The sequence below is a fragment of the Chiloscyllium plagiosum genome, unplaced genomic scaffold (assembly GCF_037043375.1).
Source record: "Chiloscyllium plagiosum isolate Xiang-an unplaced genomic scaffold, Cpla_swu_hap1 HiC_scaffold_13, whole genome shotgun sequence".
In the NCBI taxonomy this organism is placed as follows: Eukaryota; Metazoa; Chordata; class Chondrichthyes; order Orectolobiformes; family Hemiscylliidae; genus Chiloscyllium; species Chiloscyllium plagiosum.
The window spans coordinates 83,391,555-83,419,106 of record NW_028270151.1 but is presented as its reverse complement, the minus strand read 5'-3'; the positions used below and the strand labels follow the sequence as shown (position 1 = coordinate 83,419,106).

The 27,552-nt window shown below is 47.2% G+C and overlaps 1 protein-coding gene across 3 annotated transcripts in view; it reads left to right on the top strand.

Moving 5' to 3' along the window:
- dzip1l (DAZ interacting zinc finger protein 1-like) overlaps positions 1-27,552 on the top strand; it is a 208,655-nt gene that overhangs the window by 70,177 nt on the left and 110,926 nt on the right. For all 3 annotated transcript variants that reach the window (XM_087993855.1, XM_087993854.1, XM_087993852.1), the window contains 3 exons: positions 5,827-5,934; positions 13,226-13,288; positions 23,486-23,626. In XM_087993855.1, coding sequence (XP_087849981.1) covers positions 5,827-5,934; positions 13,226-13,288; positions 23,486-23,626 — 312 coding nt within the window. The remainder of the gene's footprint in view (positions 1-5,826; positions 5,935-13,225; positions 13,289-23,485; positions 23,627-27,552) is intronic.

Genomic DNA, 27,552 nt, shown 5'->3' with positions numbered 1-27,552 from the left:
GTGTCTGCGTGTTGCTCGTGTCGGTCAGTGTCTGTGTGTTCCCCATGTCGATCAGTGCCTGCGTGTTCCCCGTGTCGGTCAATGTCTGTGTGTTCCCCATGTCGGTCAGTGTCTGTGTGTTCCCCGTGTCGATCAGTGTCTGTGTGTTCCCCATGTCGGTCAGTGTCTGTGTTCCTCGTGTCGGTCAGTGTCTGTGTGTTCCCCGTGTCGGTCAGTGTCTGTGTGTTCCCCGTGTCGGTCAGTGTCTGTGTGTTCCTCGTGTCGGTCAGTGTCTGTGTGTTCCCCTTGTCCGTCAGTGTCTGTGTGTTCCCCGTGTCGATCAGTGTATGTGTGTTCCCCGTGTCGTTCAGTGTTTGTGTGTTCCCCGTGTCGGTCAGTGTCTGTGTGTTCCCCGTGTCGGTCAGTGTCGGTGTGTTCCCCGTGTCGGTCAGTGTCGGTGTGTTCCCCGTGTCGGTCAGTGTCTGTGTGTTTCCATGTCGGTCAGTGTCTGTGTGTTCCCCGTGTCGATCAGTGTCGGTGTGTTCCCCGTGTCGGTCAGTGTCTGTGTGTTCCCCGTGTCGGTCAGTGTCTGTGTGTTTCCATGTCGGTCAGTGTCTGTGTGTTCCTCGTGTCGGTCAGTGTCTGTGTGTTCCTCGTGTCGGTCAGTGTCTGTGTGTTCCCCGTGTCTGTGTGTTCCCCGTGTCTGTGTGTTCCCCTGTCTGTGTGTTCCCCTTGTCCGTCAGTGTCTGTGTGTTCCCCGTGTCGATCAGTGTCTGTGTGTTCCCCGTGTCGTTCAGTGTTTGTGTGTTCCCCGTGTTGGTCAGTGTCTGTGTGTTCCCCGTGTCGATCAGTGTCTGTGTGTTCCCCGTGTCGTTCAGTGTCTGTGTGTTCCCCGTGTTGGTCAGTGTCTGTGTGTTCCTCGTGTCGGTCAGTGTCTGTGTGTTCCCGTGTCGGTCAGTGTCTGTGTGTTCCCCGTGTCGATCAGTGTCTGTGTGTTCCCCGTGTCGGTCAGTGTCTGTGTGTTCCCCGTGTCGGTCAGTGTCTGTGTGTTCCCCGTGTCGTTCAGTGTCCTTGTGTTCCCCGTGTCGATCAGTGTCTGTGTGTTCCCCGTGTCGATCAGTGTCTGTGTGTTCCCCGTGTCGTTCAGTGTCTGTGTGTGCCCCGTGTCGATCAGTGTCTGTGTGTTCCTCGTGTCGGTCAGTGTCTGTGTGTTCCCCGTGTCGGTCAGTGTCTGTGTGTTCCCCGTGTCGGTCATTGTCTGTGTGTTCCCCGTATCGGTCAGTGTCTGTGTGTTCCCCGTATTGGTCAGTGTCTGTGTGTTCCCCGTATCGGTCAGTGTCGGTGTGTTCCCCGTGTCGATCAGTGTCGGTGTGTTCCCCCTGTCGGTTAGTGTCTGTGTGTTCCCCGTATCGGTCAGTGTCTGTGTGTTCCCCGTATCGGTCAGTGTCTGTGTGTTCCCCGTATCGGTCAGTGTCAGTGTGTTTCCCGTGTCCGTCAGTGTCGGTGTGTTCCCCCTGTCGGTCAGTGTCTGTGAGTTCCTTGTATCGGTCAGTGTCTGTGTGTTCCTTGTATCGGTCAGTGTCTGTGTGTTCCCCGTGTCGATCAGTGTCGGTGTGTTCCCCGTGTCGGTCAGTGTCTGTGTGTTCCCCATGTCGGTCAGTGTCTGTGTGTTCCCCGTGTCGGTCAGTGTCTGTGTGTTCCCCGTGTCGGTCAGTGTCTGTGTGTTCCCCGTGTCGGTCAGTGTCTGTGTGTTCCCCGTGTCGGTCAGTGTCTGTGTGTTCCTTATGTCGGTCAGTGTCGGTGTGTTCCCCGTGTCGGTCAGTGTCTGTGTGTTACCCGTGTCGATCAGTGTCGGTGTGTTCCCCGTGTCGGTCAGTGTCTGTGTGTTCCCCGTGTCGGTCAGTGTCTGTGTGTTTCCATGTCGGTCAGTGTCTGTGTGTTCCCCGTGTCGATCAGTGTCTGTGTGTTCCCCGTGTCGATCAGTGTCTGTGTGTTCCCCGTGTCGTTCAGTGTCTGTGTGTGCCCCGTGTCGATCAGTGTCTGTGTGTTCCTCGTGTCGGTCAGTGTCTGTGTGTTCCCCGTGTCGGTCAGTGTCTGTGTGTTCCCCGTATTGGTCAGTGTCGGTGTGTTCCCCGTGTCGATCAGTGTCTGTGTGTTCCCCGTATTGGTCAGTGTCTGTGTGTTCCCCGTGTCGGTCAGTGTCTGTGTGTTCCCCGTGTCGGTCAGTGTCTGTGTATTCCCCGTATCGGTCAGTGTCTGTGTGTTCCCCGTATTGGTCAGTGTCTGTGTGTTCCTCGTGTCGGTCAGTGTCTGTGTGTTCCCCGTATCGGTCAGTGTCGGTGTGTTCCCCGTGTCGATCAGTGTCGGTGTGTTCCCCCTGTCGGTCAGTGTCGGTGTGTTCCCCGTGTCGATCAGTGTCGGTGTGTTCCCCCTGTCGGTCAGTGTCTGTGTGTTCCTCGTGTCGATCAGTGTCTGTGTGTTCCCCGTGTCGATCAGTGTCTGTGTGTTTCCCGTGTCGGTCGGTGTCTGTGTGTTCCCCGTGTCGGTCAGTGTCTGTGTGTTCCCCGTGTCGGTCAGTGTCTGCGTGTTGCTCGTGTCGGTCAGTGTCTGTGTGTTCCCCGTGTCGGTCAGTGCCTGTGTGTTCCCCGTGTCGGTCAGTGTCTGTGTGTTCCCCATGTCGGTCAGTGTCTGTGTGTTCCCCGTGTCGATCAGTGTCTGTGTGTTCCCCATGTCGGTCAGTGTCTGTGTTCCTCGTGTCGGTCAGTGTCTGTGTGTTCCCCGTGTCGGTCAGTGTCTGTGTGTTCCCCGTGTCGGTCAGTGTCTGTGTGTTCCTCATGTCGGTCAGTGTCTGTGTGTTCCCCGTGTCTGTGTGTTCCCCTGTCTGTGTGTTCCCCTTGTCCGTCAGTGTCTGTGTGTTCCCCGTGTCGATCAGTGTATGTTTGTTCCCCGTGTCGTTCAGTGTTTGTGTGTTCCCCGTGTTGGTCAGTGTCTGTGTGTTCCCCGTGTCGGTCAGTGTCGGTGTGTTCCCCGTGTCGGTCAGTGTCGGTGTGTTCCCCATGTCGATCAGTGTCTGTGTGTTCCTCGTTTCGGTCAGTGTCTGTGTGTTCCCCGTGTCGATCAGTGTCTGTGTGTTCCTCGTGTCGGTCAGTGTCTGTGTGTTCCCCGTGTCGATCAGTGTCGGTGTGTTCCCCGTGTCGGTCAGTGTCTGTGTGTTCCCCGTGTCGGTCAGTGTCTGTGTGTTTCCATGTCGGTCAGTGTCTGTGTGTTCCCCGTGTTGGTCAGTGTCTGTGTGTTCCCCGTGTCGGTCAGTGTCTGTGTGTTCCCCGTGTTGGTCAGTGTCGGTGTGTTCCCCGTGTCGATCAGTGTCTGTGTGTTCCCCGTGTCGGTCGGTGTCTGTGTGTTCCCCGTATCGGTCAGTGTCTGCGTGTTGCTCGTGTCGGTCAGTGTCTGTGTGTTCCCCGTGTCGATCAGTGCCTGTGTGTTCCCCGTGTCGGTCAGTGTCTGTGTGTTCCCCGTGTCGGTCAGTGTCTGTGTGTTCCCCATGTCGGTCAGTGTCTGTGTGTTCCCCGTGTCGATCAGTGTCTGTGTGTTCCCCGTGTCGGTCAGTGTCTGTGTGTTCCCCCTGTCGGTCAGTGTCTGTGTGTTCCCCGTGTCGATCAGTGTCTGTGTGCTCCCCGTGTCGATCAGTGTCTGTGTGTTCCCCGTGTCGGTCAGTGTCTGTGTGTTCCCCGTGTCGGTCAGTGTCTGTGTTCCTCGTGTCGGTCAGTGTCTGTGTGTTCCCCGTGTCGGTCAGTGTCTGTGTGTTTCCATGTCGGTCAGTGTCGGTGTGTTCCCCGTGTCGGTCAGTGTCTGTGTGTTCCCCGTGTCGATCAGTGTCTGTGTGTTCCCCGTGTCGGTCAGTGTCTGTGTGTTCCCCCTGTCGGTCAGTGTCTGTGTGTTCCCCGTGTCGATCAGTGTCTGTGTGCTCCCCGTGTCGATCAGTGTCTGTGTGTTCCCCGTGTCGGTCAGTGTCTGTGTGTTCCCCGTGTCGGTCAGTGTCTGTGTTCCTCGTGTCGGTCAGTGTCTGTGTGTTCCCCGTGTCGGTCAGTGTCTGTGTGTTTCCATGTCGGTCAGTGTCGGTGTGTTCCCCGTGTCGGTCAGTGTCTGTGTGTTCCCCGTGTCGGTCAGTGTCTGTGTGTTCCCCGTGTCGGTCAGTGTCTGTGTGTTCCTTGTATCGGTCAGTGTCTGTGTATTCCTTGTATCGGTCAGTGTCTGTGTGTTCCCCGTGTCGGTCAGTGTCTGTGTGTTCCCCGTGTCAGTCAGTGTCTGTGTGTTCCCCTTGTCGATCAGTGTCTGTGTGTTCCCCGTGTCGGTCAGTGTCTGTGTGTTCTCCGTGTCGGTCAGTGTCTGTGTGTTCCCTGTGTCGGTCAGTGTCTGTGTGTTCCCCGTGTCGATCAGTGTCTGTGTGTTCCCCTTGTCGGTCAGTGTCTGTGTGTTCCCTGTGTCGGTCAGTGTCTGTGTGTTCCCCGTGTCGGTCAGTGTCTGCGTATTCCACGTGTCGGTCAGTGCCTGTCTGATCCCCGTGTCGGTCAGTGTCTGTGTGTTCCCTGTGTCGATCCGTGTCGGTGTGTTCCCCATGTCGGTCAGTGTCTGTGTGTTCCCCATGTCGGTCAGTGTCTGTGTGTTCCCCATGTCGGTCAGTGTCTGTGTGTTCCCCGTGTCGGTCAGTGTCTGTGTGTTCCCCGTGTCGATCAGTGTCTTTGTGTTCCCCGTGTCGGTCAGTGTCTGTGTGTTCCCCGTGTCGATCAGTGTCTGTGTGTTCCCCGTGTCGATCAGTGTCTGTGTGTTCCCCGTGTCGGTCAGTGTCTGTGTGTTCCCCGTGTCGGTCAGTGTCTGTGTGTTCCCCGTGTCGATCAGTGTCTGTGTGTTCCCCGTGTCGATCAGTGTCTGTGTGTTCCCCGTGTCGGTCAGTGTCTGTGTGTTCCCCGTGTCGGTCAGTGTCTGTGTGTTCCCCGTGTCGATCAGTGTCTGTGTGTTCCCCGTGTCGATCAGTGTCTGTGTGTTCCCCGTGTCGATCAGTGTCTGTGTGTTCTCCGTGTCGATCAGTATCTGTGTGTTCCCCGTGTCTGTCAGTGTCTGTGTGTTCCCCGTGTCAATCCGTGTCTGTGTGTTCCCCATGTCGGTCAGTGTCTGTGTGTGCCCCGTGTCCGTCAGTGTCTGTGTGTTCCCCATGTCGGTCAGTGTGTCTGATCCCCATGTCCCTCGGTGTCTTTGCCTTCCCATGGTGTATGTTGGCTGTGTCCATTGAGGTTTCCTTTGATATTCTCTTCCATTTGGCAACTAATGTCACTGCTCCTAATTGGGCAATTCACAACTTTTGGACTCATGTTCCACTCATCAATTTCATGTCATCCTCTCTGCTCCCGTTTTTCATATTGTTTTAGCCTTTGTCAGTGACAATTCTGATTTTTCCCATTCCCACTTCACCTGTGTTGTTTTGTTCTTGCATTACTCGTCCTGTGCTGTCATCTTGCTTCATATCTCTCTTCCTACTACCTCACACAGACCTTCTGCCTTGTTCCTTTCCTCCTTTACAGATGCACATTCCTCTTCTAAGTACCTCAGCACTGACTTTAACCTCGTACATCTTGTCCCTTTCTGCAGTGCTTCTCTGAACCTCCACCCTGTATCTCTGCATCTAAGGACGCTGGCAGACATGCTGAGCTCTCCCAGCAGTACTTCCTGTTTCGGCAGCGTTTGGCTTTTGTCTGATTAGCTCATTGGGTCGTTGCATGGTTAAGAGAGCAGGGGGTTAACTGTCTATCCCATTGCCCAGAAGAATTAAGTGTTGATCGTTGTAATCATTAGAAACTGCAGGAGATCCAAGTGGCAGCCCCAGCGCTGTCGACAGTGACATCGAGGATCGAGGATCACGCGACGGAGCTGAGAACCTGGAAGGAGAGATATGAGAAGCTGGTAAGTGGAAACACTGGAACCATTCAGTGGGAGGACTCTGGCATTGCCTGGCGTTGTGGGGCTTGTTGGGATGGGGTGGAGCCCAGCAGTACCTCACGGTGCAGTCCCTAGGGCCTGGGCAAATAAAAGGAAACAGAAACTTTAATGGACACTCTGGGAAATCATGAATTAAGGAAAACCGCTTTCTCTTTTCAATCCAGCCCGTATTAACATGGCCTGTCCCTGGACTATGCCCCTCATTATTCTTCAAGTTCCTTCACACGTCTGCCCCACCTTATCCAGTTCACTCCCAAGTTAGCGCTCTCTATCAGAGACCCCAAAGGTAATCAGTAAAACATCAGAATGTTGACCCATTGTCACATTGTGGGCTCCATGCCACAGAACTTACAGTGTGCAACATACAACCAGTGTTTGATGGGGACAATGTCAAGGGAGCTTTACTTTTAGTTAATTTTAGTTTCAAAGAGTAGAGGTGGTTTTACTGTGTGGTTAGCCCATGCTGACCCTATTCCCAGGAATGCTTGAGGGTCACGGCATCCAGGAAACTTTACTTTCCACTTCAAAAGAGTAGAGCAGCTTTAATTTGTATCGAACCTCTTACTGTCCCTGTCCTGGGAGTGTTTGATGGGGACAGTGTAGAGGGAGCTTTACTCTATATCTAACCCCATGCTGTCCCTGTCCTGGGAGTGTTTGATGGGGACAGTGTGGAGGGAGCTTTACTCTGTATCTAACCCCGTGCTGTCCCTGTCCTGGGAGTGTTTGATGGGGACAGTGTGGAGGGAGCTTTACTCTGTATCTAACCCTGTGCTGTCCCTGTCCTGGGAGTGTTTGATGGGGACAGTGTGGAGGGAGCTTTACTCTGTATCTAACCCTGTGCTGTCCCTGTCCTGGGAGTGTTTGATGGGGACAGTGTGGAGGGAGCTTTACTCTGTATCCAACCCTGTGCTGTCCCTGTCCTGGGAGTGTTTGATGGGGACAGTGTGGAGGGAGCTTCACTCTGTATCTAACCCCGTGCTGTCCCTGTCCTGGGAGTGTTTGATGGGGGACAGTTTAGAGAGAGTTTTACTCTATATCTAACTCCATGCTGTCCCTGTCCTGGGAGTATTTGGTGGGGACAGTGTAGAGGAAGCTTCACTTTGTATCTAACACCATGCTGTCCCTGTTCTTGGAGTATTTGATGGGGGACAGTGTAAAGGGAGCTTTTACTCTGTATCTAACTGCATGCTGTCCCTGTCCTGCGAGTATTTGATGGGGACAGTGTAGAGGGAGCTTTGCTGTGTATCTAACTCAGTGCTGTCCCAACTATGGGTATGTTTGTTGGGGACAGTGTGGAGGGAGCTTTATTCTGTATCTAACCCCGTGCTGTCCCTGTCCTGGCAGTTTTTGATGGGGACAGTGTGGAGGGAGCTTTACTCTGTATCTAACCCCGTGCTGTCCCTGTCCTGGGAGTGTTTGATGGGGGCAGTGTGGAGGGAGCTTTATTCTGTATCTAACTCCATGCTGTCCCTGTCCTGGGAGTATTTGATGGGGACAGTGTTGAGGGACATTTACTTTCTGTTTTAAAAAAAGTAGAGGGAGCTTAGCTGTTATCGCTTACTTTCAGTTGGAAAGAGTAAAATTCCAGTCGAAAAGTGTGGTGCTGGAGAAGCACAGCGGGTCCGGCAGCGTCTGAGGAGCAGGGCAGTGAATGTTTCAGGCATTGATGAACATTCCTGTTGAAGAGCTTATGCCTGAAATGTTGCCTCTCCTGCTCCTGGGATTATGCCTGACCTGCTGTGCCTTTCCAGTGCCACCCTTTTCGTCTCCAACTCCACAGCATCTGCAGTCCTCACTTTCTCCTTCTCAAGCAGAATGTACGACCAGGTAAATCAAGAACAGGAGGAGGCCATTCAGCCCTCGAGCCTACTCCCCCATTCAGTAAGATCATAGCTGACTCTGGTTGTGGCTCGAAGTCCATTTTCCCACCTCCCCCTCGTAACCTTTCACCCCTTGCTTAACAATAATCCATCTAACTCAGCCTTCAAAATATTCAAAGAATCTGCTTTGTTTGCCGTTTCAGGAACAGCATTCCAAAGACTCATGAGGGAAAATTATTTTGCCTCTTCTATGTTTTAAACGGGTGACCCATCTTTAAACCAACGACCCTTCCTCCTAGGTTCATGAGGAAACATTCTCCCCAACATCTCCTCTGTCAAATTGCTTCATCGAATCCCTACAGGTGGAAAGAGGCCATTCAGCCCATTGCGTCTGCACCGACCCTCTGATGAGTATCCCATCCAGACTCACTGCCCTACCCTACCCCTGTACCCCTACATTTCCCAAGGCTAACCCACCTAGCCTGCACATCCCTGGACACTACGGGGCAATTTAGCATGGCCAATCCACCTAACCTGCATATATCTTTGGATTGTGGGAGGAAAACGGAGCACCCGGTGGAAACCCATGCAAACACGCAGAGAATGTGCAAACTCTGCACACACACACAGTTGTCCAAGGCTGGAATTGAACCCGGGTCCCTGGTGCTGTGAGGCAGCAGTGCTAACTGCCGTGCCACACTCTTCTAAACTCCATCAGCTGTGAGCCTGGCCAGACCAATCGTCCCGCGTGAGGCAACCATTTTATTTCCTGGAATGGGTGACCTCTTTATTCATTCCATCAAAATGTCCCCCAGTTTGGAATGTTCTGCCAAGGTCTAGGCTCACGCATGAGCAACGATGACTTGGATGAGGCCTGCTGCCAATGTACAGGGCACTGTGACTGCAAGGGGGGATGGCATCATGAACCTGGCTGCAAGTTGTGTGGAGATTCTTCTACTGAGTACCACTCCCTCACCAACAAGGCCCCCGTGGATTGGAGCGAACGTATGTTTTCGTGGCTTCCCACTGCCAAGGAATTCTACCCCGATGCCCCTTCGTCGTGAGTGGCCCTCAGACTGACACCTAAATTGTGGCCTCGAGTCTGTGTTTGCCGTCGAGCCTGTCTGTGCTGATCCCTCTCCCAGGTTTAGCTGGGATTTTCGGAGGCTGTCTGCCCGGGGAAAGCAGTGGACTCTGGGAATCGGGCAAGCCACTCTGTCCTCCTGATTGTTAGCCAAACAAATGTGCTTGGCTGCAGAAATCTCCCCCGTGTTTGAAAGCTGCTGTGCCATCTGTGACCCACATGACTCATCCCTGCCCCATCATTTATGTTCATCTGTCTTAACAGTTCTTAGCCTGTCTGTGGTGTCTTCTGTTTAATGAGTGTGGCTGACAGCACAGGACAGGTCCTTCAGTGGGAGCTGTTATTCTCTCTCTTTCTGTATCTCTCCCCCTCTTCTCCCCTTTCTGTGTCTCTCTTTCTCTCCCTCCATCTCTCTCCTTTCTTTCTTTCTTTCTTTCTTTCTTTCTTTCTTTCTTTCTTTCTTTCTTTCTTTCTTTCTTTCTTTCTTTCTTTCATTCTTTCTTTCTTTCATTCTTTCTTTCATTCTTTCTTTCCCTATCTCCCTCTCTTGCTCTTTTCCCCTTTCTCTCTATCTCTCTCTCTTTCTGTCTTTTTAATCTGTCTTCCCCCTTTCTCTCTCTGTGTGTCTCTCTCTCTCTTTTTATCTCTTTCTCTCTTTCTCTTTATGTCTCTTTCTTCTTGTTCTCTATTTCTCTTTCTCTCTCTCTCTCTCTCTCTCCCCTTCTCCCTGTCTCTCTTTATCTCTCCCCCTCCCTCCCTCTCTCAGTGTCTATTTCTCATTCTCTCTCTCTCAGCCCTAAATCCTACAATCACCTTTCAAGGTACCCTTACCACTCTGTGCCACTTCTTTATAGTCAGGGTCAACCAGTGCGGGACCGAAGCCTTGATTTCTAAGGTCCAGCTTGGCCTGTAACTTTACAATCTGCAGATGGCATAGTTGTCAAGGTTACAGCTCTTCACCCAGGCTGCTGGGCCAGGCTGTACCCTCAGTCCAAACTGGTGTCCTGACTCTTATTGACCGCCTGGTTTGTTGTTCTATTATTGCTCCAAGGCTTCATTTGGGGTGCCATATAGAAGTAAAGGAGCATAGAAATATAGGAGCAGGAGTAGGCCACTCGGCCCTCCGAGCCTGCTCCACCATTCAGTATGCTCATGTCTCATTACTGAGCTCAGGACGATATCCCCACTGAGGAAAGGCTGAGGGACTTGAGGCTACTTTTGTTAGAGAGGACAGGGTTGAGAGGTGACTTAATTGAGACATATAAGGTAATCAGATGGTTAGATAGGGTGTGGACAGTAAGAGCCTTTTTCTTCAGATGGTGATGGCTAGCATGAGGGGATATAGCTTTAAATTGAGGGATGGTAGATATAGGACAGATGTCAGAGGTAGTTTCTTTTCTCAAAGAGTTGTAAGGGCGTGGAAGGCCCTGCCTGCAACAGTAGTAGACTCGCCAACTTTAAGAGCATTTACATGGTCATCAAATAAACATATGAATGATAATGGAATAGTGTCGATTAGATGGGCTTTAGATTGGTTTCACAAGACGGTGCAACATCGAGGGCGAAGGGCCTGTACTGCGCTGGAATGGGGGGTCTCTGTTCTATGTTCTCCCTTTGATCACTTCTAACCCACCAACTATAGAGGAACCTTGATTTTCCGAAGGATATGGGAGGGCAGTATTTTGTTTCAGTTAATCGAATTCCAGATAATCGAATGCTGGATAACGTGGTTTAGCCGAGCAGTGGGACCTTGCGATCTTGCCAGACAATCCGATATTCGGATAATCGAATGCCGGATAATCGAGGTTCTTCTTTATGTGGAACTCCTCCTTGAAAGCATTGTGTTTTCTGTGGCAGTGATTTCCACAGGCTCATCACTCTCTGGGTGAAGAAATGTCTCCTCATCTCAGTCCTAAAACTAGCCCATATCCTTAGCCTGCGACTCCTGGTTCTGGACTCCCCTGAACATTGAGAACATCCACGCGCCACCCTCGTTCCATCCACGCGCCACCCTCGTTCCATCCACGCGCCACCCTCATTCCATCCATGCGCCACCCTTATTCCATCCACGCGCCACCCTTATTCCATCCACGCGCCACCCTTATTCCATCCACGCGCCACCCTTATTCCATCCACGCGCCACCCTCGTTCCATCCACGCGCCACCCTCGTTCCATCCACGCACCACCCTCGTTCCATCCACGCACCACCCTCATTCCATCCACGCACCACCCTCATTCCATCCACGCACTGCCCTCTGCATGAAACAGTTGTCCCTTAGGTCACTTTTAAATCTTTTCCCTCTCACCGTAAAACTATGCCCTCTGGTTTTGGACTCCCCTATCCCAAAATCCTAACCGATCCAGTTTCTCTTCATTTGTCAGTCCTGCCATCCTCTTTGTAACACACCCTCCATCGCCAGAACATCTTCCCTCAGATAAGGAGACCAAAACCTGTATTGGGTGTGATCTCAGTTCATGTTTCCCTAAGATCGGTTCTGCATTGCTGCTGTATTCAGTTGTTAAAAGAAATCTGATAATCTGTCTACTGATATTCCGTTTGGGTTCCACCAGTGCCACACAGCTCCAAGCCTCATCACAGCTTTGCCTCAGAAACGGGCAAAGGAACTGAATTCCTGCATTGAGTTAAGAGTGACTGACCTTGGCATCAAGAACCCTGGGAAAATTGACATCATTGATAATCACGGGAAGGCTCCTTCTTCTGTCAGGCAGAAGATCCATAAGCTTAAACACACAAACCAGATTCCGGAACAGCTTCTTCCCTGCTGTTGTTATACTTCTGAATGGATCACTCAAATTTCAAATTTAATGTTGATCATGCTCTTTGTGCAAGTTCTCTGTAGCCGTACCATTGTATTCCTTGCTGTGTTGCCCTAACGCACCTTGTATAGTATGATCTGCCTCTATTGCACGCACAACACAACTTTTCACTGGATCTAGGTACATGTGACAATAATAAATCAAATCAAATTGAGTCCTATTTAGCACAAAGGAAGATAGTCGTGGTTGTTGGAGGTCAGTCATCTCAGCTCTACGACATCTCTGCAGATTTTCCTCAGGATAGTGTCCTAACCCCAACCATCTTCCGCTGCTTCACTGATGATCTTGAATCCATTGCAAGGTTTGGTTCCATTCATAACTCTCATTGTTATGAAGCAGGTCATGCCTGCATGCAATAAGACCCAGGCAGAATCTAGGCTTGGATTGACAAATGACAAGTAAACGTTGCGATATATCGTGCCAGGCATTGACCAAGTTGAACATGAGAGAGTCTAACCACTGGCCCTTCAATGGCATTACCACAACTGAAATTGTCCTCTATCAACTGTCTGAGGGTGGGAGGGGCTACATCAGAAACTGAACTAGACCAGTCACATTAAATACAATGACTGTAATAGTGGATCAGAAGCTAGGAATTCTTAGCTTTAGATTTTATTGTCATGTGTACTTGTGTGACAGGAGTACAGTGAAACATTTACAAAGAATTCTGTACTAAATAATGCATCCTCTGAGACTCCAAAGCTGTTTCACTGTCTACATGGCAAAGACTGGATGAATGTCTTCCAATTACTTGGATGATTGCAGGTACACAAAGTACGATAGCATCAAAAGGGAAAACAACCCACTGGATTGGCACTCCATTCACCATTTTAAACACTTACTGCCTCCCCTAGCATGGGCACACGACTTTGGGAATATGAAATGCACTGCAGCAACAGACCATTATTTGCCACTGCCAAACTCACCACTTGTACCATCTGGAAGGACAAGAGTGGCAGATACATGGGAACACCCATTAGGATCTTCTCCTAGTCACACACTATCCTGATTTGGAACTGTCATACTGATCCTTTCATCGTCACTGGGTCAAAATCCTGAAATTAACTGGCCCACCCCCTATCTCCACAGGTTACCTTTACTGCACCCACGATGATGGGGCAAGATGAAATCTACCATCTACTCCTGGACAATAATTACTGGCCTTTCCATTGATGTCAACTATCTATGAATCAATGAATAAGAAAAACACTTTTAATTTGAGCCAGATTTTCACGAGGCCAAATTAGATTTGATTTTGGGAGCTGACACCAATAATTCAGATGAGCCAAGTCCAGAAACTGTGGATGCAGAAATTGTGGTTGCTTAGCTTTGTGTTAATGTATAATTGTTCACTGTGGCCCTAAAACAATGACATTTCATTCCAAGAAAAGGGTCAGTGGACCCTAAATGTTAACTCTGTTCCTCTCTCCACAGATGCTGCCAGACCTGCTGAGATTTTCCAGCAATTTGTATTCTCGTTTAATTCATTGTTTCTTTGCCTTTCATTTCCAGAAAAATGATTCCAAAAAGAAGGTGAAAGACTTTGAAAGTCAACATCTGGCCGAAAAAGAGGAGGTATGTTTAAAATTTCAGTTTTGAAGTTTTGTCTGCTAATTCTTTTCATCACTCCATACAACAACATTTGGCGGATGTTCAGCAGGAAACGTGTCTTTCACAGACAGTCAGTCCTTTATGTGGTGTTCATGGCAACAGTTGTACCTGAAGTGAACTCTGTAAACCAATAGCTTAAAGCTACAACCAGAACTGCCTTCCTCTTTTCATTATTTCCATTCCAAAGTCAAAAAGATTGTGGCTGATGTTACACATGATAAAACACACACTTGTGATATTATGTAGATGTCAGTGTTGCAGAATTCTCAGCATCTGGGAAGCACACGCAAAATGTACAGGTTTCACAGGACACTTAGAACACCAGACAATGGCGAAGTTTTTTTTATTCATGTATGGGATGAGGGTATCGCTGGCTAGGCCATCAATTATTGCCCATCGCCAATTACGAAGAGGACAGTTAAGAGTCAACCATGTTGGTGTGGGTCTAGTGTCACACATAGGCCATACCAGATGAATCATAGAATCCCTACAGTGTGGAAACAGGCCGTTCGGCTCAGCAAGTCTACTCGGATCTTCGGAAGAATATCCCACCCAAACCCATTCCTCTACATTTACCCCTGAGCTACACATTCCTGAACACTTTAGCATGGCCAATTCACCTAGCCTGCACACCTTTGCATTGTGGGAGGAAACCTGAACATGCAGAGGAAACCCATGCAGAGAGGGGGAGAATGTGCAAACTCCAAACAGACAGTCACCCAAGGCTGGAATTGAATCTGAGTCCATAGTGCTGTGAGGCAGCAGTGCTAACCACTGAGCCACCGTGCTACTCACCATGAGGATGGTGAGGGCATTATAGCACCAGATTGGTTTTCCTCTTGACAATCAACAATGGATGTATGGCCATAATTAGGCTCTTAATTCCACATTTTTAATTGTGACGATGCTGACCCTTTAACAAGGTTATTTTGTCCTTTTTTTTCAAGAGGGGTCGTAAAGGCAGGGATGCTAATATGTCTGGCAATGGCTACTTTAAACAATGGCAGGGGAGTGGCCAGTTCTCCCAGGTCAGGATTTTTCTAGTTTGGTTTATTTTAGCAGGCAGTCAGAAACTGCTGGTAGCAGAGAAGCTGTTACTGTGAAGAAAGGTTCCATGCTTCAACAGATGTTTCTTGCCTGACTTTTCTGTCTGGCAATCTCTCCTGCCTATAAGAACCAGAGTTTGAATTTACCATTTGCCATGGGATGTGTTTTTGGATGTTGCAGGTATTGGAACAGCTCCTTCGTTAAGTTGCATGTTTGAGTCAGTTGGGTTTCCAAATGGTTAAGTTGTTCTAAATTCTGTTTTCTTTTGTTCGTGTTTCGACTGTAGTGTGTAAATAAATTCTATTTTGCTTAAAGCCAATTGGTTTGACCAGCTGCACCATTTCTGGAATATCCATTTTACATCTGCCTTTAAAATAAGAAAACTCAAGGGTCTAGGCTATCTTCTTGAAGTAGTTTGAGGGGGTCTCATCTGGTCCACAACATATTGCGGCATGATTCAAACCTGTATCCCCAGAGCATTAGCTGGGTTGCTGGATTAACAGTCCAGCGATGGGTGTTTCCATATATCTGTTGCTCTTGTCCTTCCAGATGGTACACATTATGTGATTGGAAGTAGCCATGGGACCTGTAATTTCATCATTATCTAAATGATCTGGTGAACAGGGCACTGATTAGAAGTCTGTGGATGATATAAAACTTGGAGACATTTGAAGCGGTGAAAAAGGTAGTGTTGATCTTCAAGCACGGTGGTTTAGTGGTTAGCATTGCTGCCTCGCAGTGGCAGAGACCTAGGTTCAGTTCCAGCCTCAGGCAACTGTCTGCGTGGAGTTTGCACATTCTCCCCGTGTCTGTGTGGGTTTTCTCCAGGTCCTTCTCCCACAGTTCAAAGATATGCAAATTAGGTGAATTGGCCATGCTAAATTGCCCCATAGTGTTCAGGGATGTGTAAGTTAGGAACATTAGTCAAGGGCAAATGTAGAATAAGGGTAGCGGAATGGGTCTAGGTGGGTTACTCTTTGGGGGATCAGTGCGGACTTTTTGGGCCAAATAGCCTGTTTCCTCACCCCAGGGATTCTGTGATTCTATGTTTTAAACATGGGAAAGTTGGTGAAATGGGCAGACTGACATCAGATGACGTTCATTGTGTAGAAATGTCAGGAAGAAGACTTGACACCATATTACACAAGGCTGGAAGTGTTTCCAGACATTACAAATATTTGGAAATGATACTCAAGTAGATAGGTAAACATATAAACATAGAAAATAGGAGCAGAATTAAGCCATTTGACCCATTGGATCTGCTCTGCCATTTGATCATGGCTGACATGTTTCTTGACCCCATTCTCCTGCCTTCTCCCCATAACCGTTGATCCCCTTGCCAAGCAAGAACCTATCTATCTCCCCCTTAAAGACACTCAATGACTTGGTTTCCACAGCTCCCTGCGACAATGAGTTCCACCGATACATCACCCTCTGACTGAAGGAAATCCTCCTCATCTCAGTTCTAAAGGTCGTCCCTTCACTTTGAGCCTGTGCCCTCAGGTCCTAATCTCTCTTGGATGATCATCCAACTCAGTCCCTTGTTCCTGCTTTCTCCCTATACCCTTTGATCCCTTTAGCTCTATTGCTATATCTAAGTCCTTCTTGAAACATTCAGTGTTTTGGCCTCAGCCGTCTTTAGTGGCCGAGAATTCCACAGGTTCACCACTCTCCTCATCTCAGTCTTACATGGTCAACCCTGTATCCTTAGACTGAGACCTCCTAGTTCTGGACTCCCTGGTTACTGGGAGCATCCATTTTATGTTCCCCTGACTAGTCCTGTTAAAATTTTATAGGTTTCTGAGATTCCCCCGCATTCTTCTAAACTCCAGGTACTTGATGACTGGTGTGAATAAGATGGGCTGAAGGGTCTGTATCCCCGTTGCATAACTCTATGATACTCAACACTGTGTGCTACTTGATGTCCAGTGACTGTCAGTTCATTGCCTTGAAGGTAACATTGTCATTTTTGTATTCAGATCCATCTATGGCATTAACCTTCCTTGGTCCATAAGACCAGAGCACCATAAGATATAAGGGTAGAATTAGGCCATTTGGCCCATCAAGTCTGCTCTGGCATTTGATCATGTTTCTCAATCCCATTAATCTTCACCACATTGTATGCTTTATCTTTCGCTTCTATGCTTTTGTTGTCTTCCCTTATCAGCCTTGGTTGCCTCATCCTCCCCTTAGTATGTTTCTTCTTCCTTGGGATGAATTTCTTTCATATCTAACCTCCATCAATCCTACAACCCTCTGGACATTCTGCATAATACCAATTCTACCCTTTCGTGCAACCCAGCATCCATTGACCTATCATTAACATCTTGGCTCAAAGTCCTGGGGATTTGTTCCCTACAACAAATTCAGAAATTGCTGGAGAAACTTAGAAGGTCTGGCAGCATCTGTGGAGAGAAAGCTGAGTTAACATTTTGAGTCCAGTGATCCTTCTTCAGAACTGAACTTGGAACATATGCTCTGTTTTCTCTCCACAGATGCTGCCAGACCTGCTGAGTTCCTCCAGAAATTTATGCTTTTATTTCAGATCTCCAGCATCTGCCGTTCTTTGTTTGATTTTCATGTTCCCTATAGCAGTCCATCACTCCTGTTTGGATGGGAGTTGCGAAGAGATGTTGATAGAGTAAGCGAGTGGGTAAAATAGTGGCAGGTGGAGTTCAGAGAATGGAAGTGTGAATTTATTGACTTTGGAAAGATGAATCATCATGTTTTTAAACTGGTGAGAAGCTGTGAACTGCAAACAAGCAGAGAGGCCAAGGCATCTCAAGCAGAAATAATAAGGGACTGTCAGAGAATACAGGAGGATGGAATTAGACTGGAGAGTTGGGCAGAAAGGTGGCAGATGGTTTTCAATCCAGACAAATGTGAGGTGATGCATTTAGGCAAGACTAATTCTAGAGTGAATTATACAATGAATGGAAGAGCCTTCGGAAAAGTTGATGAGCAGAGAGATCTGGGAGTGCAGGTCCCTTGTACCCTGAAGGTTGCTGGACAGGTGGATAGAGTGGTCAAGAAGGCATATAGTATGCTTGCCTTCATTGGACGGGGTATTGAGTATAAGAGCTGACAAGTCATGTTAACATTGTACAAGACATTGGTTGGGCCACATTTAGAATACTGTGTACAGTTCTGGTCGCCACATTACCAAAAGGATGTGGACCCTTTGGAGAGGATGCAAAGATGTTGCCTGGTATGGAAGGTGCTAGCTATGAAGAAAGATTGAGTAGGTTAGGTTTATTTTCATTAGAAAAAAGGAGATTGAGGGGGGACCTGATTGAAGTTTACAAAATCATGAAGGGTATAGACTGGGCATTTAGATGCTGCCTGACCTGCTGCGCTTTTCCAGCAACACATTTCCATCTCTGATCTCCAGCATCTGCAGACCTCACTTTCTCCTATAGACTGGGTAGATAGAGATAAGCTTTTTCCCAGGGTGAAGGATTCAATAACGAGAGGTCACGCTTTCAAGGTGAGAGATGGAAAGTTTAAGGGGGATACACACGACAGGTACTTTAGTGGGCGTCTGGAATGCATTGCCAGCAGAGGTGGTAGAGGCAGGCACGGTAGATTCATTTAAGACATGTCTTGATAAATGCATAGTAGGTGGGGATCAAGGGATAAAGATGCTTAGGAATTGACAGACAGCTTTAGAGAGTACATTTGGATCGGCTCAGGCTTGAAGGGCTGTAAATTTTCTTTGTACACTGGGGCAAAGGGAATTGAGCCAAATCCAAGTGTTCCAGGAAGACATAGCAGCTTGTGTACACAGAATTAGTTTGGACACAGAGCGCCATTGAGGAATATCTATGACTTATACTTGTTTCATGAGATTAACTCTTGCTTGGCCAAAATACTTAAAAAGTTAAAATCCTGCGGAGTTTTCATTTTTTTTTGTAATTACTTTCAGGTGATATCTTCTTACTGACTTCTAAGCACTTTTAATACCAGCGCCAATCCCTTGGTTGCCCCATGTTTGGAGAAAGAATGGCCACTTAGTCTGAAAACCTCCAAAGGCTTAGAGGGCAATTGTCATCTCCCTCGTGTTGGAGGGTACAGTATTCTGACTCAGGCTCTCTCCACTGATTTGGACATCTAACTCTTTCCCGCCATATCATCAGGAAATACCTTAGGGCTGAGTGTTCTCATACCTGGTCACATACAGAGGTGTGCATTATTGACAACCAGGAGGCATAGTGATTGGATACTCCTTGTGTCTCAAATGTGTTTAAAACAAAAAGACAGACTTGGATTGAATGATCCTTTTTGCATCCATTGGACATCTCAAAAAGCTTCATAGCCAATGAACTATTTCATATGTCAGCACTATTGTAAACTAGGAATTAGGGCAACCAATTAACTCATTGAAAACTCTCCAAAACAGAATTGTGGTAAGGAACAGACACATGGGTTTTGTGATGTTGATTGAGGGATAAGTGGGGACCAGGGCACTGGAGGTGCTTCACTGTTGTTCAGATGACGGCCATGGGATCTTTTCTCTGCCATCCAAACGTTGGGACTTCTAACAGTCCAGCACTCCTTAGTACTGCCATAGAGTATCAACTACAGTAGCGCCTCGACATATGAACAAATCGGTTTACGAACAGGATTGTACATAAAATTTTGCTTCAACGTACATATGAAATTCAAGGTACAAATGAAGGTACGAACGCAAAAAGCCCGTGGTTTCATTGTAATTATTCTGCTTTGCTACGCGTGCTTTGAATATCCGAACAATGGGAAAATTAACCAGGTCCCGGAATGGATTAAGTTTGTAAGTCGAGGTGCTACTGTGTATATTTAATGTGTTCATGACCTGGAGTGGCACTTGAACCTTCAGTCTTCTGATTAAGAGGTGAAAGTGCCACTAACTGAGCTGCATCTGACACACAAGCCAAAGATTTGACAAATCAACTATTGGATAGATATTAGTTGATTTGAGTCAAGTACCCAGCATCATGTGATTACTGGGCTGGTAGAAGGTGGACTTCATGGTCCTCGGTCTTTTATCATCTTGTCTTTCCTTTGAGAGAAATCAATGAACATCTGCGATCAGCAGAAACTCCTCTGCCCCATATTTGCCAAAACAAAATGATGCAAAGGGGCTTTTGTATCACATTTCCATTGATTTGCAAATTCCTTATATTACTGCGTCTCAATGCTGAGATTCAGGATTGATCTCCGATTTATGAGCATGGAATGGTATGCCACAGGGATCACTGCTGGGGTCTCAATGTTTAAAAATTTATATCAATGACTTGGATGAAGGGACTAAGGGTATTCGACAAAGTTCCACATGGTCAACTGGTGAGCAAGGTTAGATCACGTGGAATCCAGGGAGAGCTAGCCAATTGGATAGCAAATTTCCTTGAAGAGAGGAGGCAGAGAGTGGTGGTGGAGGGTTGCTTTTAAGATTGGAGGCCTGTGACCAGCGATGTACCGCAAGGATCAGTGCTGAGTCTGCCACTTTTTGTCATTTATATAAATGATTTGGATGTAAAGATAGGAGGTATGCTTAGTAAGTTTGCAGATGACACCAAAATTGGTGGTGTCGTGGATAGTGAAGAAGGTTATCTCAGAGTACAATGGAACAGATGGACCGATGGGCTGAGGAGTGGGAGGTGGAATTTAATTTAGACAAATGTGAGGTGTTGCATTTTGGTAAGGCAAACCAGGGCAGAATTTATCCTGTTAATGGTAAGGTCCTGGGAGTGCAGCCGAACAAAGAGAGCAAGGGCTGCAGGTTCATACTTTCTTGAAAGTGGAGTCACAGGTAGACAGGGTGGTGAAGAAGGTGCTTTCCTTCATTGGTCAGTGCATTGAGTATAGGAGTTGGGAGGTCATATTGCAGCTGTACAGGACATTGGTGAGGCCACTTTTAGAATGCTGCATTCCATTCTGGTTCCCCTGCTATAGAAATGATGTTAAACTTGAAAGGGTTCAGAAAAGATTTACAAGGATGTTGCTGTGATTGGATGGCTTGAGCTATAAGGAGAGGCTGAATAGGCTGGGGCTGTTTTCCCTGGAACTTTGAAGGCTGAGGAGTGACCTTATAGAGGTTTATAAAATCATGAGGAGCATGGACAGGATAAATAGACAAAATCTTTTCCCTGGGATGGGGGAGTACAAAATTCGAGGGCATAGGTTTACGGTGAGAGGGGAAAGATTTAAAAGGGACCTAAGGGCAACCTTTTTCACTCAGAGGGTGGTGTGTGTGTGGTATGAGGTGCCAGAGGAAGTGGTGGAGGCTGGCACAATTACAGCATTTAAAAGGCATCTGGATGGGTACATGAAGGGGAGGGGTTTAGAGGGATATGGACCAAATGCTGGCAAATGGGACTATATTAATATAGGATATCTGGTTGGCATGGATGAGTTGGACCGAAGGGTCTGCTTCCATGCTGTCTATCTCTATGTCTGTGTATGATTGCTAAATTTTCTGATAACGTGATAGGAAAGTACGTTGTGAAGAGGAAATGAGGTAGAAAGGGCAACAGATTAAGCAAATGGATAGAGATCTTGCAAATGGAGTATAATCTGTGAATTTATCCATTTCGGAAAGAAGAATTTTTAAAAATCATATTATCCAACTGGTGAGAGGTTGCAGAGAAATTTGGGTATCCCAGTGCATGAATCACAGAAGGTTAGCATGCAGGTACAGCAAGTAATTAGGAAAGCTAATAGAATTTTTTTTTCATTGTGAGGGGAATTAAATACGTAGCAAAGGTGGTTATGCTTCAGTTTTACTGAGCATTGGTCAGATCACATCTGGAGAATGGTATTGGTGTTGCCTTGCCTTGGAAGGACGCACGTGTGCTGTAAATGCTGTTAGGTAAAGGTTTACTAAACTAATACCTGGAATGAGCAGAGGAAGGTTTGTGCAGAGTAGGCCTGTACTCTGGAGCTTAGAAGGGTCAGAGGTGACTTGATTGAAACCTGGAAGCTCCTGAGGGATTTTGCCCGGGTGAGCAGGGAAGAAGATGTTACTCTTTGAACCCGAACCTGTTTAAAAATAAAGTATCACCCAATTAAGGTAGAAATAAAGAGAATGTTTTTCTCTAATGGTCATGAGTCTTTGCAACTCTTTTCCTCAAAGAGTGGTGGAAGCACGTTTTTGAACTAGAAATGGATAGATTCTCGATCAGCAGGTGGTGAAAGATTATCAGGAGGAGGTGGCTATGTGGGGCAACCAGATCAGCCATGATCCTATTGAATGACAGGGCAGACTTGTGGGATTGAGTGACCTACTCCTGCTCCTATTCATATGTTTGTATGTAACCAGCATGAAAACTAGTCCTTTCCAAGCCTCTAGGCCCATCAATATAGGAACAATATCGTGAATGGATCTGGATTGGAGCATAACATGGCTAGGACTGAGATCCATTGCCCTATAACTTAGGAATTATTCAGAGTAGCCTTGACCTCTTGGATGATGGCTATTTTGCCCAGATTTTATGTACGTGTCTCTGCATCTGCGTGTGGCTTTGTTTCTGGGTATGTGTGTATGCATATGACTGAGTATGTGTCTGTCTGTGTCAGTGTATGTTTCTGTCTGTATATGTGTCTGTGTGTATAGCTCTGTCTCTGTCTGTGTGGACGTGTGTGTTTCTCAGTGTGTGGATCTGTCTCTCTGTGTGTCTGGGGATTTTTCTGTATGTGTCTGCATGCATGCACACGCGTGTGTTTGTATGTGTGTGGTTCTATGTATATCTGTATGCATGTGTGTGTAACTATCTGCTTGTCTGTTTGTGTGTGTTTCTGTCTGTCTGTCTGTGTTTGTGTGTTTCTCTGAGTGTGTCTGTATCGTTAGTTGACTGTTCCTCATTGCCTAGAGCTGGTATTTTAGATCTAAAAGCTGAAACTTTTGAAGAAAAGGCATTATTCCTCACAGCCATTCTGTTAGTGAACCTGCTGTCAGTATGGACCTGTGATTTGAGTTTCATGTTTCCAGACATTGGTTTAGTGCAGTGACTGGTGAGAGAATGTTCAATCACGTCTTTAACATGACCTTGGACTTTTTGGACTTTATTTTTAAAATTAAAAGTTGCTGGGAGTTTCCAGGTTTGCAGAGTGTTCCACGCTGCATTGTGAGTCACCGCGGAACTGTACAGAACAGGGAGATGTATAAAACAAAGAACTGCGGAGGCTGGAAATCTGAAACTAAAACAGAAATTGCTGGAGAAACTCAACAGGTCTGGCAGCATCCATGGAGACAAAACAGAGTTAGTGTTTCGAGTCCAGTGACCTTTCTTCATATTATGCTGGGTCCGTTATTGTCATGGGATGGTTGTGAGCATGTGATAGATGACCTTGTTCCCCGAGACTGGGAAGAGGGAGGTTCACTTTTTATATTGTCTACCTGTCCATGCTGGAAACGTTGAAGTGCGTTGACATTGCTTGATGACAATGATTCATTCCACAGTTGAATATTCTGTTGATTGTGTGCTGTCAGACATACCGCATGATACAAGAGGGACACTCACACCTCCTGTGTGACGTCGTAAAATTCCTTCAGGGGAATGTGGGCCTCATTGGTTTGACCAACATTTATTGCCCATTCCTAATTGCCCTTGAGAAGGTGATGGCGAGCTGCCTTCTGGAACTACTGCAGCCTTTGAGGTACCGATACACCCACCGTCTTATTAGGGAGGGGGTTCCAGGACTTTCACCCAGCAACTCTGAAGGAACTGGATTTCACCAAGTGACAGCGACATTTAGTCAAAAATCGTCACAATGTGGGTAACATCCAAAGATCCAAATGCGCAAAGATGTCCAGATTAGGTGGATTGGCCGTGGTAAATTGTCCCGTCGTGTCCAGTGATGTATAGACTAGGAGGGTTAGCCATGGGAATTGGGGGATATAGGGATAGGCTGGGGGTCTGGGTCTGGGTTGGGATGTTTATGGAGGGTTGAATGGCCTCTTTCCATACTGTTGGGATTCTGTGCTTCTGTGAGGTATATGTAAGCTTGAATAGGCATCTAAACCAAGAAAGGATCCTGCTTGAAGAACTCTGAATGGCTATTTAAAAATGGAATCTTGCATTTACAAAGGATTGATTATGTTTGCATTCTGAAATTACTTTACTCTCTCCTTCACAGATGAAAGCAGAAAATGAGAGGCTTCGGGCTACTTTGTCCGCAGACCAGAAAACAACAGCTGAATACTTCCAAAAGCAAATCAGTTCACTCAGTGCAAAGGTCAAAGAGCAGAGTGCGGTCATCTGGTCTCAGGAAGATCAGGTACCCTTTCAGTTTGTCCTGAGAAGGTTCAGGGGGTGGTGGTGGGGCGGGCGTGTTGGTGTTGGGTGAGGTTCTTCTCTTCAGTTCTAGTTTCTGCAGCCCCAGTGGCTTGCTGCGCCACTTTGGAGGATGTTAATAGTCAGTCAACCACAGTAACATGTGCAGGTCTGACTTAGAGTCATAGCGATGTATAGCACAGAAACAGACCCTTTTGTCCAACTCGTTCATGCTGACCAGATATCCTAAATTCATCTAGTCCCATTTACCAGCACTTGGCCCATATCCCTCTTAAGCTTTTCCTATTCATACACCCATCCAGATGCCTTTTAAATGTTGTAATTGTACCAGCCTCCACCACTTCCTTTGGCAACTCATTCCATACTTTGCATAAAAAACGTTGCCCCTTAGGTCTCTTTTAAATTTTTCCCCTCTCACCCTGTGCTGTCTAGTTCTGGACTTCCCCACCCAAGGAAAATACCTTGTCTGTTTACCCTATCCATGCCCCTCATGATTGTGCATGGGAAATCATGTCTCACAAACTTGATTGAGTTTTTTGAAGAAGTAACAAAGAAGATTGATGAGGGCAGAGCAGTAGATATGATCTATATGGACTTCAGTAAGGCGTTCGACAAGGTTCCCCATGGGAGACTGATTAGCACGGTTAGATCTCATTGAATACAGGGAGAGCTAGCCATTTGGATACAGAACTGGCTCAAAGGTAGAAGACAGAGGGTGGTGGTGGAGGGTTGTTTTTCAGACTGGAGGCCTGTGACCAGTGGAGTGCCACAAGGATCGGTGCTGGACCCTCTACTTTTTGTCATTTACATAAATGACTTGGATGTGAGCATAAGAGGTACAGTTAGTAAGTTTGCAGATGACACCAAAATTGGAGGTATAGTGGACAGCGAAGAGGGTTACCTCAGATTACAACAGGATCTTGACCAGATGGGCCAACGGGCTGAGAAGTGGCAGATGGAGTTTAATTCAGATAAATGCGAGGTGCTGCATTTTGGGAAAGCAAATCTTAGCAGGACTTAATGGTAAGGTCCTAGGGAGTGTTGCTGAACAAAGAGACCTTGGAGTGCAGATTCATAGCTCCTTGAAAGTGGAGTCACAGGTAGATAGGATAGTGAGGAAGGCATTTGGTATGCTTTCCTTTATTGGTCAGAGTGTTGAGTACAGGAGTTGGGAGGTCATGTTGCGGCTGTACAGGACATTGGTTAGACCACTGTTGGAATATTGCATGCAATTCTGGTCTCCTTCCTATCGGAAAGATGTTGTGAAACTTGAAAGGGTTCAGAAAAGATTTACAAGGATGTTGCCAGGGTTGGAGGATCTGAGCTACAGGGAGAGGCTGAACAGGCTGGGGCTGTTTTCCCTGGAGCGTCGGAGGCTGAGGGGTAACATTATAGAGGTTAACAAAATTATGAGGGGCATGGATAGGATAAATAGACAAAGTCTGTTCCCTGGGGTGGGGGAGTCCAGAACTAGAGGGCATAGGTTTAGGGTGAGAGGGGAAAGATATAAAAGAGACGTAAGGGACAACTTTTTCACTCAGAGGGTGGTACGTGTATGGAATGAGCTGTCAGAGGAAGTGGTGGAGGCTGGTACAATTGCAATATTTAAAAGGCATTTGGATGGGTATATGAATAGGAAGGGTTTGGAGGGATATGGGCCGGGCACTGGCAGGTGGGACTAGATTGGGTGGGATATCTGGTCGGCATGGACGGGTTGGACTGAAGGGTCTGTTTCCATGCTGTACATCTCTATGACTCTATGACTCTATGATTTTGTAAACTTGAAGGTCGTGAGTGAACAACTTTGGGTCCTGACATCTAATCTCTTCTCACCTCCCCTATGAAATAGGGGCAAACTATTGGCCATTGTTAGTCACTCTGACCGTTTCTGGTTTCCTTAGTGTTGCAGATTTTCCTCTGGCTTGAAGCTGGGGAGACTTAAAGTAGAATGATACAATGAGGTTGTTACTGTATTGGATGTTAAGTGACTGATGCAAAATGCAGAATGAGGTATCTGGGCCCATGCACCCAGTTGAAGAGCAGTAAAGCAGCTGATAATTGGAGCTGGGGCCCCAGTTTGTGACGAGACCTGGAGTCACTCTGTAGGTAGTGGTAATCCAAGAATTGATTGGAAATCTGGTAAACCGCTGGATTTCAACTGCAGATTGAGTGAACAACCTGACTGAGTTGTTTGGTGAAGTCACCAGGAGAGTTGATGAAGATATCGCAATAGATTAGCTGCCCTGTTCAAAGGTTTTTTAATGAGGTGCGTTATGATCCCAGACCAGATCCCTCTCAATGATTCACTTAGGGGCTAGTGATCTTATTGTGAAAACTGAAAAGATTAAATGTGAACTTGCAATCCTTACTTTGAGGATAAAACCACAAAGTGCATCGTTGTAATAAAAAAAACAGAAGAGTGACGTGTGAGTTAACAAGCAAACATTTGATATTATCACTTTCATATTCTGATATCTGGAGTGCACATGAGTCAAACTGATGCTAAACACATATTGAACTGCATATTGAATGACAGACAGTATCCCAAGCAAGGTCACCCAATTTTCTCAGCAATCAATCAGATGGCAGGCCTCACTGTACAGCATTGTACTTCCGTTCAGACAGATTCTCATGTGGAGTGAAACAGTCAGGGGAAGGCAAACCACACGTCCGTTTCTCGCATCAGTCAGTTGTCCGCATTCTGACATGTTAAGGTTCAATATCATGGACAGCCAGTTTGACAGCTCTTATGAAAAGGTAAGTACATAAAGGTAGCTTAAGTAGTAGATAAGTGGTTAGCACTGTTGCCTCACAGGGCCAGGGACCCGGGTTTGATTCCACCCTTGGGCTGTGTGCAGTTTGCACGTTCTCCCCGTGTCTGCGTGGGTGTCCTCCCACAGTCCAAAGATGTGCAGGTTAGGTGGATTGGCCACGCTAAATTGCCCTGTAGTATCCAGAAATGTGCAGATTAGGTGGGGAATACGGGGGCAGGTTTGGGAGGAATGGTCTGCGAAGGGTACGGACTTGATGGGCAGAATGGCCTCCTTCCATGCTATAGAATTCTATAAGACAAAGATGAGTTTAGGGTATGAGGTGGGCAGGGGAATGGGGTGTCAGGAGTAGAATGCCAGAGGTTGGAGGTGCCAGTGGGAGAGTACCAGATGGGAATGAGGTGGGGTGTGAGTGAATGGACAGGTCTCAAAGTGGGGTTAGTTTGTAACATTAGGAATGGGCTGGGTGAATGTGGGTGAGTGTCAGGTCCAGCTGTGGGTGGGGTCGAGTCTGGCATGAGGATAAGAGAAGAGGGGTGTTTGGGTCCCCGGGGAGCAGGGGTTGGGTGTTGTGTCCAGTGCGATGAGTGCCGGTGTCAGTTGTTGGGTTGTTTTCTGTCAGGCATGGCATGGGGGCGGGGGACTGGGGGGAGGTGTAGTTGGAGCTGGTTACGAAATGTTCAGGGTCAGTTTAATAGTTAACAGGAGGAGATTAGATACTTAATAGTAATTTCCTGAATAATTACTTCCCTAACTGCAATGGAACCCTCTAAATTCGTGATTTAAATGGATACTTTCAGAGGGTTCTGGCACTGAGGTAATCCCCATTGGAATTTTGGAGTCACTGTGTTAATGATTCCACATGGAATCAGAGCAGGTACAACACAGGAATAGATACAGACTGATGTTTTAGATCTAAATCTAAATCTTCTAAACTGAAAGTAACCTTAAAGTAAAGCTCTCTCAACAGTATCCCCATCAAATATTCCCAGGCAGGTACAGCATAGGAATAGATACAGAATGAACTTCCTTCTAGTCCTTAGAACTGAAAGTTAAGCAACCTGTACTCTCTTAAAAGGAAAGTAAATCTCCTTCTACACTGTCTCCATTAAACAGTCCAAGGCAGATACAACGTGGG